This window comes from Talpa europaea, assembly GCF_964194135.1.
Source record: "Talpa europaea genome assembly, chromosome: 6".
NCBI classification, from domain to species: domain Eukaryota; kingdom Metazoa; phylum Chordata; class Mammalia; order Eulipotyphla; family Talpidae; genus Talpa; species Talpa europaea.
Window position 1 is genome coordinate 92,987,612 of NC_140072.1, and position 15,428 is coordinate 93,003,039.

Consider the following 15,428-nt stretch of genomic DNA (forward strand, 5'->3'; position numbering starts at 1 on the left):
AAAATATCCCACAAGAGTAAACCTTAAAGACCAAGGAACAGAAACCACTCAAATTAGTTTAAATTGAAGAGGGAATTTATTAGAAATATACAAAGGTTCTTGCAGGGATTCCAACAGCTGAAATTGGTATATAGCTAAAAGTACACCTTTCTGGGCAGGTCATGTCGTAATCACAAACTTCTACTTCTGGATTTTGCGAGGTCACAGAAAGAATATCCTGGAGGATAGTCCCCCCTGTATAATGCACAAGGAACTAGAATGTGGATTCACTTCTGCTTGCTTTTTGATCCTTATATTCCTTTATGCTGGCCTCAAACTTGTCAAGCACATGTTGGCAGACATTCATGAGCTCATTCAGGCCTCTCTGAAATGGCTCAACAGCTGGAAGAGCACCTCGAGTCTGAATGCGTAAATTAATTTTGCTCTCTGAAGGATGGGTTGTAGTGTAACCACAAAATTCCACTTCTGGGTTCTTCATGATCATGTAACGAAGAGAATTTCCTAGGGTATGGTCCTCTTCGTGCAATACAAATGTCACACAGTGTCTATCTGTTCCAGCTGCCTGGACCATTTCCAGGGCTGTCTTCCTCTCGCCTTCAGCCATTGAGGTCTTCAATCCAGATATTTTTCTACACACATATTTTAAATGAGATCATACTGAATATTTCGTAACTAATGTTCTTAAAGTTACTATATCACACTTGCAACATAATACTCAAATGCACTCCTATTACATAAATTAGCATCAGCCCCTTATTTTCCTGCCTTCAATAAACACTTAATTTAATACCTTCAGTTTCTCCCTATTCCTCTACTTGGCCGTAAGGGGGAATTCCCTTAAAACACAAGCGTTTGAGGCTAAAAAAAATTCTTTCGGTAGAATGGCAAGAAAGGGATAGAATCAAAATAAGGTGAACCCTGCTAGTGGATGAAAAAGGAGTTGAAAGATGTAGAAAAACAGATTATTCCACTATAAAAGTAGAGACTAGAAATTATCAACATGCAGGTCCGACTATGGCTTCCTTTTGCAAGAGCTAAGGGAAACTATTGATATAATGGAAGGGTTGAGAAGGGTGAAGCAGGAAGGAGGAGACCTGATGGCTTGTAGTAAGCAGTCTGCAGAGAAGGAACTTCTGGGACTTAGGCCTGACTGAACACATCTGTGCCATCGCTCAGGGGAGAGTGGCCCGTGCGTGGCTGTAGTACGTTAGCTTTACTTACTCTCGCTGTTCTAATTGGTGGGGGGCGGTTTGGGGGCTGAATTCTGGTCTTCCCTGGAGCTTGGCTTTCCTCCTTCGACCATAAGTGTACTGAGCGTCTCCACTCAAACACAGCCACGTCTCCTCACCTCTCTTTCCAATAATGAATAAGCCTCTCCCTGCCTGGGCGCCCACATCTTTCTCCTCCCCTGTCCTCTCCTCCCAGCCAGGCCCTCCTGCCCGGCCGGGCCGCGGGCCCTCGCGCCACAGGCTCGCGGTTCTAGGGCGCGGCCCGCGGCTGCTGCCCACCCGCCTCCCCGGCCGTTACCTCTCAAGCTCCTGGTCTTCTTCCATGGCGGGTCCGGCTTCCGGGCTCCTCAAAGGGTGCTGGCCGCCCGGAGGCTCTGCCCCATACCGCGAAACGTGTAGACGAAGCAGGAAGGAAGGAACCACCGACGGAAGGAGTCGAGGACGGAAGGAGGAAGGAGGAGCCGCAGCGGCGCGGCAGGGCCCAGCCGAGGGGCGGGGCAGTTAGGCCCCGCCCCAAGCTCCGCCCCCGGCTCCGCCCCCGGCGCTAGGAGGGCGGGGGCAGGCGCGAGCCGCTCACCTGGCGCTTCCGGAGCGACTCAACCTACAGAGCTAGCGGGGGAGGGGGGGGGGGGTCGGACTCCTGCCTCGCCAAGGCGAGATGGCCGTGGGCCCGGGGCTCAGACCTGGGTACCTTCTCCCAGGTGGTGGCTGAGGGGGCGGGGCCTTACCTGTCGCCCCCAAATCACCTTCCTTCTAAGGGCCGGGATGGGGCCTCTTTCCTGACATGCTTCTGGACCTTGGAGGACGGTGTTTCTCCCAGGCGGGTCCCCGCACCACAGACTCTAGTTGATTTTGAAAAAGGAAGGGGTTGATGGCGAGAGATGCATTTCCCAACAGAACAGAACGGTTTAAGCTGGCATTTATCTCATCGGGGATCTTGCAGCTGCACAACTCAACTGGGTCAAAGGACAAGCGCTGGTCTTTGTTTTGGGGACGGGAATGAGAGTTGAGAAGGACACTGTCTCCTACCCCTTCTCCCCTCGGGCCTCCACCTCAGAGGGCATCTTCTCTCCTTTTGGACTTTCTGTTCTCTTCGCCCTCCCGGCTTCTTACACCTCCTCACGTAAGGGACCTCCAGCTCACCTTTGTTCCCAGCCGCCCCTGCCCCCCACCGAGTCAACCTTTCACCACCCAGACTCGCTCTGCTCCCCCTCCCTCTGCACCCCTGCGCTCTCCGTCCCCTCAGGTGTTCCTCTTTACTAGCGAACCCCCAGCTGTCCAGCCCCCCTGGCCCCCCTCACTCGGGCGAGCCCCAGGTCTTCCCCTTCCCCATCCGTCCCGCCCAACACACCTACATTTCTGCTTCCCAGCGCCACCTGTTCTCCTTCCCCTCCCCTGTCGTCCCTCCTCCTCCCCAGCCCCTGCCTCCCTCAGCTGTTCCTCTCTCTCGCGGCGCTCGGCGGCGGGCGCTGAGACTAGTCCCCGCGCCTTCTTCAGGGGGCACCGGACGCGCCGCGCGGCCGGCCGCCCAGTGGGGGAGGGCGGCGGCCGGGGGGGGGGGGCGCACTCAAACCCAGGAGTGACGGCCCCGTGCCGGCCCGCCCCCACGGCTCTCGGATAGGTGGAGCCGCCCACCGGCCCGCCCCTTTCCCACCCTATGCTGCCTCCGATTGGCCCAGGGGCTTGTCGGGTTGGTCCGCTGGGCCCCGGCGCTCGCCCCCGGGAGGCAGCAGGGGCGGTTGAGAAGTGAAGTCTTGGCCAGAGTTTGCTTCTTGCCAGGAAATCCGCGGCGGCGGCGGCGCTTCCCGGCGGAGCGGAGGCCGGCGGGCTCTGCGCTCCCTCAGCGGGCCGCGGTGAGCGGCGCGGGCGCTGGGCGGCGGCGCCGGGGGCCGGTGCGCGCCCCGGGCGGCCGCGCTCTGCCGGTGAGTAACTTTGCCTGCCCGCCGCGCCGCGCCCTCTCGCCGGGTCCCGGGCGCCGCCTCAGGTGCGGGCGCCGGTGGGGTGTGGGGCAGCTCCGCGCGGTGGGGCGGCCCGAGGGCGCCGCGGCCGTCCTCGGCTCCTCTCCGCGCTCGCCCGGGCTGCCGGGGGCGGGCGCACGGCGTGGGGCTCGCGGGCTCGTCCCGGGAGGAAGGGACCGGCCGCCCGGCGCCCGGTGCCCGCCGCCCGGCAGGCGCCTGGGCAGGGAGGGCGGCCCCCGGCTGTTCCCATTTGGTGGTTCCGGCCACCCTGCTGTGGATCTGCGCGGCGTCTGCTTTTTTGGCGAAGGGAGAGGTGGGGATGACTTTATTATTTTCCGTGTTTGCTGAGTGAGAGTGCCGCAAGCTGCCTTAGGATGGGTCTTGTTTCCTCTGGGAAGAGATGGGGAGAGATCAGACTCCGTCCCAGCCTGTTGCCCGTGAATTCTCACCTCAGCCTTTAAGCTGGAGAGGGTAGGAGGGAGATTTGATATCGTGGAGGAGGTAATTTCAAAATATGGATCTTGGTTTGGAAGCAGTTGCACACAAAACAGCATTCAAGACACCTATGGCTCTCCTTTCACAGCTTCATGCCATGTTTTAGACGGACTTTTGACTTATATGTAAGTGTTTCTTCTGATATTTTGAGTTTACATTTAAGGTTTGAATTAAGACGATGGTGTCTGCCAGGAGCTACAGTACACTCACGCATGGGCTCAACTCTATGGATTTTTCTTTTTAAATCACAGAAACCAGAATCGAAATTGAGCAAAAAGCAGTGCCAGTTTAGGAGGAAAGAGTGGTGAACTCTAGTTTGTTGAAACCGCCTTCACTTTAAGAAATTCACATTCTTACAGCAGTAGTATTTATTTGCAAATTGGCCTTTGTCCCAGGGCAGATTTTTATTTTTCTCTTGCATGTACTGTGACGCAGCACTGGTGAAGTTCGATTTCAATAGATCAATTTTATTTACTTTCGTGGATTTGGTTCCCATCTCCATACTTCTTTGGAAAATGGACTTTGATCTAGTCTCCTTTTTGGCCTGTCAAAGCTTTGTTGAACCATGAAAAGCAATTTTGCCTTTTTAGCTTGTCCAAGTCCCACATGTGAGTTTTCCCATAGGGATAAAATGTAGGCCAAATTGGAACCAAAGTAGAATAACATCACTTTTAATGTTGGCTCACTTTTGTGTTAACATTCCCAATTTTATATCTTGTTCCTCATCTCATTTAGTTGGAAATTTTCAGTATTTACTTACTCGGTAAGTGATAGCGTGCCTACGGCATGCCAGGCATTGGTAGCAGGGGTCAGTTCTGTCCTGAAGTTGCTCATAGTCTCCTGTGAAGAACTTAGTTCATACCTCCCCAGTAGCTACCTGAAAGTAATTTGAACAAAGTGCAGTGAGAACTTATAAGAAGGAACTTTTCTGCCTGAAGTCTAACAGGGAAACCCTCACATAGGCACTTAACTCATCAAATTGGTGTGGAATTTTGCCAAGTACATGTTGCATTAGAAGAGGTGCATGTGGATGGCTCCTTAGGCTGAAAGACTTAAGGTATTGGGTGGAAGTAACAGTGGCCAATGGTGTATTAATCATTTCTATGCACTTAGCACTTTGCTTCCTTACAGTGGACACTCATGTGTCTATTGAGCTGACTTGAACAGAAACATGAAAAATTTTGCATGCCAAAATAAGAAGTTTGGAGTTCATCCAGTCAGTGATACAGAGCTGCTAATTATAAGCAGGAGAATGTCATGATAACATTTGCATTCCAAAAAGATATCTGCAGCAGTCTCTTGGAAGGAGGGGGTCCAGATGGGTGGTAGAGGGAAGCAAAGTAGGAGCTGTTATGCTTTGAGGGTTAAGTGCTTCTCTATTCACATTGTCTGAGTTTGAATCTGATTCTGTCACTCATTGTGTAACCCTGTCCTTTTTTTTGTAAAAATTTTTTTAAAGATTTATTTATTTATTTATTTATATAAGCACTGGGTACAGTCAGAAGCTCGGGAGGGTGAGAGAATTCACCAGAGCCAGAGCAGGCAACAGAACAGGCAGACTGATGAAATAGACTGCTGAGGGGAGCAGTGGGCAGCAGGAGAGGTCTGCGCGCCATGTGGGACCCTTGCTGGCGGCCGGGAACTGAACCGGCGCTGTTGAGGCTGCGGGCAACTTTGCAGTCCAGCTGCACTCAACCTCTGCACTCAACCGCTGCACCGCTAGGGGAGGCCCAACCTTGTCCTTCTGTAGGTTCTTCGTTTTATAGGAATGGGGAATATAACTTGAAAAAGCAAATATATTACTCAGAGCAGTGCTTGGCACATAGCAAGGGTTTGGGAAATGCTAGTTGTCATACTACGTGAAGGCAGTGGAAATAGAGTTGATGTGGCATTTAGGAGAGGTAATTGGTTCAACTAGATCAGTGACTAGATCTGACTAATAAGAGGAATGATTCCTAGGTTTTTTGACTTGAGGCATTGGAGTGTACTGGTTAAGTTGACTGTGGAGTCAGAACATGGGTTGAATTAATTCAGAATTAGTCTCCTGAATGAGCTTTGATCTCCTAACATTTAGGAAATGGTTATAGTCTCTGCCTAGGAGGGTTTGAAGATCAAATGAAATTATACATGTAATGCACTTGGCAAAATACCTAGCGCGTTACAAGTGCTCAATAAATATTAGTTGTTCTTTTAGTTATGATAACATTAATGAGCTAGTGAAATGTTGGAAGGTATAAGAAGTTTAAAATTGATGGTAGGAGTAGGGAAGGGTAGATAATTAGTTTTGACCAATCCAGTGAGTTGCGAACGGATGTTTGAAATGTGTGTGGTGCACTGGTTGGGTATAGATGTTTCCCACAAGAGTTAGGAAAGAATGGGAAAGAAATAGAGTTCACAGAAAGCCTTTGTGGTGTGGTAAGCTTTATGATGATTTGGAGAAAGTAGAAGGAAAGGAGTGTTTCTATTCAAGTCAGTTCAATAAATATGAGTGCCCACTGTAAGTAAGGCCAAGTGCTAAGTGCTCTGCAATGAATAATACACTGGTAGCTATTGCACTTTACAGCAGTGCCAGGAATGTTGATGCTGAATCTGTATCCTTAAAATGTATTTGGCCACCAACATAGGGGAACTCCAGGCTCATATCATCTGTTTGGCACCATGCCCTTCTCATACTCCTCTTTTTTCTTCTTTTCTAATTGTACCTCACCCCCATCCAAATCCTTTTTGTTTTATTAAGCAGAGTCATTTAACTTTTCCTGCGTATAGGCCTTAAAAATTCACTCCAGGCCCACCTTCCTACTTCACAATTCAACAAGGTTTTTAGAAGAGTCAAAAGTTTCTTTTCATAGGTTCCATCACTCTACTTGGTTGAAAAAAAAAAAAAAAGGGTGGGGGACTGGGAGATTTACAAAATAAATCACCTTTAACATTCCTGTCACATGTCCCTTTTCCTCAAAGTATTCAACTTTAGAAAAAAATCTGTGGTTATGAAAGTTTTTTGGTTGACTGGAGTAAGAAGAAATGACTGTCTTGTGTATTAGCTTAAGAAGAAGTTATTAAGAGAAATTGTTAAAGAAACAAATGCTGATGATATACATTACAGCACATCATTTAGTATAGTTCTAAAGCGGCAGGAATCATAGGTTCTATCCTTTAAAATGTATTCTTCATAAAAACTGGAATCAGGTTTGTTTTTGCTCACTGAAGAATCCCCATGTACTTAGAGCCATAAAAATGTATGCAAGCATGAATAAATTGGATCCATTGGCTCTGTTCTGACTTGGCCCACAAACTTCGCCAAATCTTTGGAACAATCATAGGTTAGAGAGAAAACAAAAAAAAAAAATTGAACCAGCAAGGAATAGGAAGATACAGAAACTATAACCAAATTTATGACTCTTATGAGTCAATGATTTTAGTGCCAGCTGCTATTATTTGCATGATTCCCTCCTTTTTCAAGTTTTAACTGTGAGATGTGGTAAGGAGGAGCCGAATTATATAAGAATGTTGCTTTGTTTAGAGGTAAACTGACAACACCTGCATTATAACTTTGTCTTCTATTTATTATTAGCAAAACTAGAGGGCAAAGTCTCTGAAGTATAGATTAAAAAAAAAGTTGGAAAGTTAGGACAAGTGTTGTGGACAGAGAAGATTTTAGCATAGTTTATATCTTTACCTTTCCAATCTAGAGATTTATCACTATTACATCTGATAGGCAGAATTCCTCAATGGAGAATTATGAGAAATAGAAACAAATGTAGAAAATAAACAATAGGGGAGTTAAAAATATATAACTATATAAACATATATGCAAGTATACTATAATATATATGGTATGTTTTTATGCTTATATGTGCTATAAACAACTGTGTCCACCTAAAAGGCATACCACTTTCACATGTAAAACAAAGGTTTTCATTTTTTTCTATATTGAAAGAGTAATCTTAGAATTCCTTTATATAACAATTTGCCCTAAAGTGTGTAATTGGAATCATTGTAAAAAATGTTTACAGTGAAGTTTTGAGGACCCATGTCTTATGTAAAATAAGGTGTACGTGGCTATAATAATACTTCTAAAGTCTCTGTGAGCTATTACTTTGTTTTAGCAATAAAAATTAAGTCTGGAAAATATTTACACTACCCCTCCTATTAGGATTTTGATTACCAATCTTAAAAATTAGTTCTTTATCCAGCGCTCTTAATGCTGTTGAGTTAAACCATGCAAATGAATATTGAACAAACAAATCAGAGCCCTTTACTTACATACTCTTTTTTTTTTTTTATAGAGGCATGTTTTTATTTATTTATTTATTTGTTTGTTTGTTTGTTTGTTTGTTTGTTTTGTTTATGCATGCACTGGGTACAGTCAGAAGCATGGGAGGGTGAGAGAATTCGCCAGAGCGGGGAGCAGAGCAGGCAGAAGGATCGAAGTACAATGCTGAGGGGAGCAGTGGGCGGCAGGAGAGGTCTGCGCGCCATGTGGGACCCTCCTCCGGTGGCCGGGGAGCAGCCGGGGATCAAACCGGCACTGCAGAGGCCGCGGGCAGCTTCGCAACCCAGCGCTCAACCGCTGCGCCACCGGGGAGGCCCAACTTACATACTCTTTATTGTGACCATTGCCACTTTTCTTCTACCTGATTTTTTATGTTTGAACTTTGATTTTCAATTTAATAGTGTTCAATAAGTACCTAATCATTCATGATGTGACTGGCATTGGCCTGTGTGGAACACTAAAGAATGTTTTTGCCCTTGTAGAATGTAAAATCTTTTTTTTTTTTTTAAGTAATTTTATTTATTTTTTATAGAGGCATGTTTTATTTATTTTATTTATTTTGTTTTGCTTTGTTTATACATGCACTGGGTACAGTCAGAAGTGCGGGAGGGTGAGAGAATTCACCAGAGCCAGAGCGGGGAGCAGAACAGGCAGAAGGACCGAAGTACACTGCTGAGGGGAGCAGCGGGCAGCAGGAGAGGTCTGCATGCCATGTGGGACCCTCTTCCGGTGGCCGGGGAGCAGCCGGGGATCGAACCAGCGCCACAGAGGCCGCGGGCAGCTTCGCAACCCAGTGCTCAACCGCTGCGCCACCAGGGAATGTAAAATCTTAAAAAAGATCCGGTCAAGGAGTGAATCATTCTAAGCAGGTTGACTAATTCCTGACTCTTAGTAGCTTGACTCCTTTACTCCAGTGACCTGACCTCATTTTCCCCCCTCCTGTATTCTAACATTCCACCCAATTTTCCACATTAGAAACCTTAAATTTTAATGTCCTATTCTCTAATCATAGTCTCTTATCCTGTCCTTCTAGTTCTCTCACACCCACCCTTTATATTATATGCACTTCCTCTTGAAAGAAACTGTTTGCCTTTGTCTTGTGCAGTGCACTGCACCTCCTGTTCCCTGATATATTAACATTGATTGGTCTCCAGTCTTCCCTTTTTAGTTTGGAATCCATCATTAAGCACCTGGTATATCCTTCATTTGTACCTTGGCCTTTCTTAACATTTGTTTTTGTACTTTGCCTGGAATCATACACTGTCTTTTTGTATCTGGCTTATTTCACTTAGTGTAATGACCTCAAGGTTCATGCATGTTGTAGTTTGTGACAGGATTTCTGTCCTTTATAAGGCTGAATAATATTCCACTCTATGTATATACCACATTTTATTTATCCACTCATCCCTCCTTGGATATTTGGGTTGCTTCCACCTCATGGCTATTGTGAATAGTGCTGTTGTGAACATGGGTGTGCAAATATCTCTTTGAGATTCTGCTTTCAATTCTTTGGCTACATATCCAAAAGTGAGATTTCAAGGTCATAGAGTAGCTCTATTTTAAATTTCCTGAAAACTCCAATGCTGTTTTCCATGGAGGCTGCACTATTTTACAGCCTCACCAGCAATACATAAGGATTCCAATTTCTCCACATTCTCATCATTTTTTATTTTCTGGTGGGTTTTTTTTTTTTTTTTGATAGCAGCCATCCTAATAGTTATGAGGTGATAACTCATTGTGGTTTTGATTTGCATTTCTCTGATGATTAGTAATGTTGAATATCACGTTATGCTTATTGTCCTTTTCTGTATTTTCTTTGAAGGAATGTCTATTCAAGTCCTTAACCCTTTTTTAATTCCATTATTTGATTTTTGGGGTTATTTGTTTTTGATTATTTGGTTATTTGTTGTTGATTTGTAAGCATTCTTTATATATTCTGGATATTCAACCCTTATATATTATTTGCAGGTATTTTTTCCTGTACTTTAGGTTCCCTTTCCACTTTGCCTACTATATCTTTTGATGTGCAAAAGTTTATTAATTTGATATAATTCCATTTATTTTTGCCTTGTTGCTTGTACTTTTGGTGTCAAATCTAAGAAATCCTTGTAAAATCCAATGTTATGAAGTTTTTCCCCTGTATTTTCTTCTAGGTGTTTTATAATTTCAGGTCTTAATGTTTAGATCTTTAATTCATTTTGAATCATTTTTTGGATATGGTACAAGGTAAGGGCCCAAACAAAATATTTTGAATATATCTCTGAGACCTTGCTTATGGGAACAAAAGGAACGGTCTGAAATATATGGAACAGTTTTAATTTAGGGGATTGATGACAGTGATTTGGTTAGGACAGAGTTTCCAAATGATCCTTACTAGTATATCCTAGTATCACTTCCTCTATCCTTTGTTTTTCAGAGTTTTGGGCATCAATATTGAAGTAATTGCCTAAGCCTAGCTGAAGCTAAAAATAAAAGAATTAGGAAGAAATCAGTAATCAAAATACATGTGACTTCATCCTGTGCCTCTATTACGAAATCTCTAATGCATGTGGTCAGTAGTTGCTGTACATGCCTTTTAAGACCATCCTGGGGGCCTCCCCGGTGGCGTAGCGGTTGAGCACTGGGTTGCGAAGCTGCCCGCAGCCTCTGCAGCGCCATTTCGATCCCCGGCTGCTCCCTGGCCACCGGAGGAGGGTCCCATATGGTGCACAGACCTCTCCTGCCGCCCACTGCTCCCCTCAGCAGTGTATTTCGTCAGTCTGCCTTCTCTGCTCTCCGCTCTGGCTCTGGTGAATTCTCTCGCCCTCCCGAACTTCTGACTGTACCCAGTGCTTGTATAAATAAATAAATAAAAATTTAAAAAAAAAAAAAAAAGACCATCCTGTCAGGGCTATTTGATGAGATTTTGAAAGTATGTATAGCAATTATATCTCATATGAAATATTTATTGACCTCATTATTTCCTCTAATTTTAGCCTTTGTGCTTTCATTATAGATGAGATACATTAATTGATACTTAGATAGACTAATTTCAGAGTTTGTTAAAAATAGATGTGATTTTTCTGGGTTTCTGACCTAATAATTTTCCAGGTATATAGAATTTAAAACTTCATTTGTTAACACATTTTAATGATTTTTATATCTTTGAAGATATACAATAACATCAAGAAACCTTTTAGGATTTATTCTGAGTACTTTTTTTGTTTTAGTGGTGTAGTTTCTATTGGGTTGTAATATTTATAAATATGAATCCATTTGTGGGCCTCCTTGGTGGCACAAGGGGTTAAGACGCAACCTGTGAAGCTGTCCGCAGCCACTGCAACACAAGTTCAGTCCCTGGCCGGGGCGCATCCAGACCTCTCCTGTCTCGCTCGCTGCTCTTCTCAGCAGTGTATTTCAATCAGTCTGCCTTTTCTGTTCTCCACTCTGTCTTTGGTGAATCCTCTCACCCCCACACTGGCCTGTACCCTAGTTCTTATATGCATAAATAAATAAATAAATAAGTCCTTTAAAAAAGATGAATCCATTTGTGGGATACAGAGTGATATTAAAATCTGAATACTCATAAACATCAAAGACAACTTTCAATTTATGTATATATTCACTTTTTTCCTTATAAAAAGTTTGCATGTTATAGACTTGCTCAGTATGACTAAAGACTGAATTCTTTCTAAATGTGACTGAATTTTCTTTAGAGTTTGGATTCATCAGAGACAGTAAATCAAACTTGGGGTGTTGGAAGAAAACAAATGACTCCTTAAGTAATTTTTAAGCTATTTATTCATAATTCTATATTCATTGTGTCTCCATAAGAATTAAAAGAAAATTGCTCTGTTAGTAAATAAAGCAAAGACATTACTTGGATTTCTGGAGGCTATCTTTCTGAAAGATAAAGATTAATGTTTTAAAAAAGAATATTTTATTTATTTTTTAAATTTTTTAAATTTTATATATTTTTACATCATTTTTCATTTTTATACAATGTATGTATTTTCATCTTGGTTATAGTTCCCATACAATTCCCACCGCCCCCCCTTGTTTTGATCCTACTCCTTCTTCTCCCCTCTCCCCCTGAAGTGTGTCTCTGGTTTATAGTTGCTTGTGGATTTTGATTTTTACTTTGTTATAATTAGTCTTTTTCCTGGTCCCTTATTTAGGTTTTCTAAATTCCTGCTATGAGTGAGAACATCTGGTATTTTTCTTTTTCTTTCTGGCTTATTTCGCTGAGCATGATCCCTTCCAGCTCCATCCATGTAGCTGCAAATTGCCATGAGTTTATCTTTTTTGATTGCTGAGTAATATTCCATTGTGTATATATGTACCACATCTTCTTAATCCAGTTATCTATTTTTGGGCATTTGGGTTGTTTCCATAGCTTACCTATTGTAAATAGTGCTGCAATAAACATAGGGGTGCAGGTGCCCTTTTGAATTAATGTTTCTGTGTCCTTTGGGTAAATACCTAGGAGTGGAATTGCTGGATCATATGGAAGCTCCATCTTTAGCAGATTGAGGAATCTCCACACAGCTTTCCATAGTGGTTGGACCAGTTTGCACTCCCACCAACAGTGCAGGAGAATTCCTAAAAAGAATATTTTCAATTCAAGTTTAAGACAGTTAATACTGTTACTAGAAAGACTTTAAATTTGGATAACTGCTGGAAAGCAAGCAATCTATATATTTGATTTGCCTTATTAAAGCTATTGTCAAAGTATATGAGGGCTTAAAGGTACAGGTGGTTTTCATTCTTTGAAAATATTTTTAATTGAAGATGTAATAAATGCTTAATATAGAAAATTTTGAAAATCCTAAATGATGCAAAGAAAATAAAAATTACTAACAATGCCACCAGTTATAATTCATTTATTCAGCAAGTAATTGAAATAACTCTGCTGTGTACCTCTCTAGATATTTGGTATGTTATAGAAGGTCTTGTTCTCAGAAATTAAGACTAGTCAAATAACAGTTTCATTGCAATCACTTGTTTAAATACAAATATGAATTTAAATTATAAAATTTAAGCATATTAAGTCTTGTGGCAAAATTATTAATTTCGTAGGCAAAATTATTATTATGAAAACTGTTAAGCCTGCATATATAGCCTCAAGTGAAAACAAATTTCAGCATTTTCATGATTGTGCAGGTCCTGAGATAGCTAGGTCCATGATTATGTGCCATTTTTCTCTACTAGATATTTATTGAATGCCTGTTAACTTGCACTGTTCTACATGGTGAAAATAATATAACAAGATAAGTAGCACCCCCATTTTTATGGCATTTACATGCTGAGGACAGGAGGAGAGATAAATAGCAAATAGATAAGAAAAATTAATGAAAAGGATAATGACAAATGTTAGGAAGAAAATAAGATGATGTGGTCCGATCTCAGTGGACTCTTACACTGGTAACTGAAATCTGTAGCTCCCCTCCTTTCAACTACTAATTCATCTTCTTTGTTTCTTTCCCTTCTTACTGTCTCCTGGAGATATCAGTGAAATAGCTAAACAGCAAAAGTGGGAAGAAATGAAGGTGCCATAGACAAAATGTCTGGATAATCATTTCTCAGATAACTTGACTTTTCATAAATCTGGGAGGTGCTGAATTTATACAAACTTGAATTTGTACCTGACAGTATCTCAAATGTACTTAATACTGAGTGCTACTGGGTTAGGGTAAACAAAACCCTATTAGTTTGTTAGGAGAGGAAAATTATTATATCATCTTGGAATTTGTAGTTTTATTTTCAAGTTTCACATCTTTTCAAAAAACTACTTAACATCTATGTAACTTTATAAAGAGCTCTTGAATTAGAACTTAGCCGATTAGACAGTCTTTACAATTGATGTGTAAGACTTTTGTGCCCTGCTTTCTTTGGTACATAAGAATTTGGAGTGTGACCCATGACTCATTGGTTGATGTTGTGCTACATTTTTAGAAACAAAGAATGTGATAGCAGATTTCCCTTAGGCAGCAGTAGAGGAAGTAAATTCAAGAAAACATAAATTTGTCTGTATCTGTGAGGGTGCTTTTACACCAGTTTAACTGTCTGTTAAATTGATTCTTGGAAATGTGTTACAAAACTGGACATTTCAATGAGTTTGAATAGAATAAGATATAAAGTATGTATGTATTTTTAAAAATATCCTTATATGCATCAGTAACTATATTTCTCCCATCTTTATGGTATGAAGTCACCTTGCAGATAAACATGATACTTAATATTTAGGTTTGTGTTTTATTTACTTTTAAAACAGAGATGAAGCAATGATGAAAAAGCACACTATTTAGTGTGCCATAATATAGTTTAATTTTGATATAGACACCATGTTTGTTTGCTTTGCTTTTTATTCTAACCACTTTTAAGATCCAGGCGCAACTGCTTTCTTCCAGTTTTATTCCTTTGGCACATGTTCCCAACAAGGTTTATTCCTATACAGAGAACTCAGTCTGTACAATTAGATACTTGATGAGAAGTAAGTCTCATTTCCATTCCTCTTTCCCCCAGGTCCTCAGTTCCTCAGAGTTGACTGTTCTAGGAGCTTTTTGTATATCCCCCACGTTGATGCATGATTATTTCTTAAGACACTAAATGAGAGTAGAGTTTCCATAATATGACTTCCAGAAAGCAGAAAGATGTTTATATAAATATGTTTATACAGAAAGACTTGTACAAGAATGTTTATAGAAACTTTTATTCATAATCACCAAAACCTGGAAATAGTCCAGTTGTCCATCAGGAAGAAGCATTATGCAATGGGGTACTCATGTACGTCTGTTTTAAAAAGACTTATCTGGCTGAGCAACGGAAAGAAATAGATTGCTGATCCAGCCACACCATGGATGGATCTCAGAAACATGCTTAGTAAAAGAAGCCTTACTAGAAAGAGTACATATTCTGTGTTCCTAGGTAGACGATACTCTAAAATAGGCAAAACTAATCTTTGATGGGAAAAAAAAATCAGTGATTGGGAAAGGGACATGAGGGTACTCTCTGGGATGATGATTATATTCTATATCTTAGTATAAAGTTGGGTGTACATTTGTCAAGACTTAATGAATATGCACTTGGGGTTTGTGTATTTTTTTGCATCTAAACTTTATCTCAAAAGAAAAATGTAAGCAAATATTGTACTTCAGTTAGTGATGTGCAAGCTGTAATATTTAGAGAGAAGTATACTTTTGCAATATGCTTTGAAATGCATGAAGGAAGGAAGAATGGGTAGCTACGTGGTAAAGCAAATATATAAAATGTTAACAGTAAACATGTAAGATACAGTTGTCACTGTAAAAATGTTAAACTTTGAAAAATTTCATAATAAATTGTTTGAAAAATGTTAACTGATAGTACAACTTTTTATGTCCTGTTGGTGCATGGTTTATTATCTTACAGACTTTGTTTCACTGTTTCGGTGATTTTTATTGGTTTCATATGTGAAATTGTGGCTATCTGGTAATTTTTGAGAATTTATGTTTT

General features: G+C 41.9%; 1 protein-coding gene across 1 annotated transcript; it reads right to left on the minus strand.

Annotated features, from left to right (window-relative positions):
- Positions 1-253: 253 nt before the first annotated feature.
- Positions 254-1,553, minus strand: LOC311172087 (DNA-directed RNA polymerases I and III subunit RPAC2; the record flags this gene model as incomplete). The annotated part of the gene is made up of 2 exons (XM_084235229.1): positions 254-629; positions 1,528-1,553. The coding sequence occupies 2 exons, from the start codon at positions 1,551-1,553 to the stop codon at positions 254-256; spliced, it is 402 nt and encodes a 133-aa protein (XP_084091355.1).
- Positions 1,554-15,428: the final 13,875 nt, after the last annotated feature.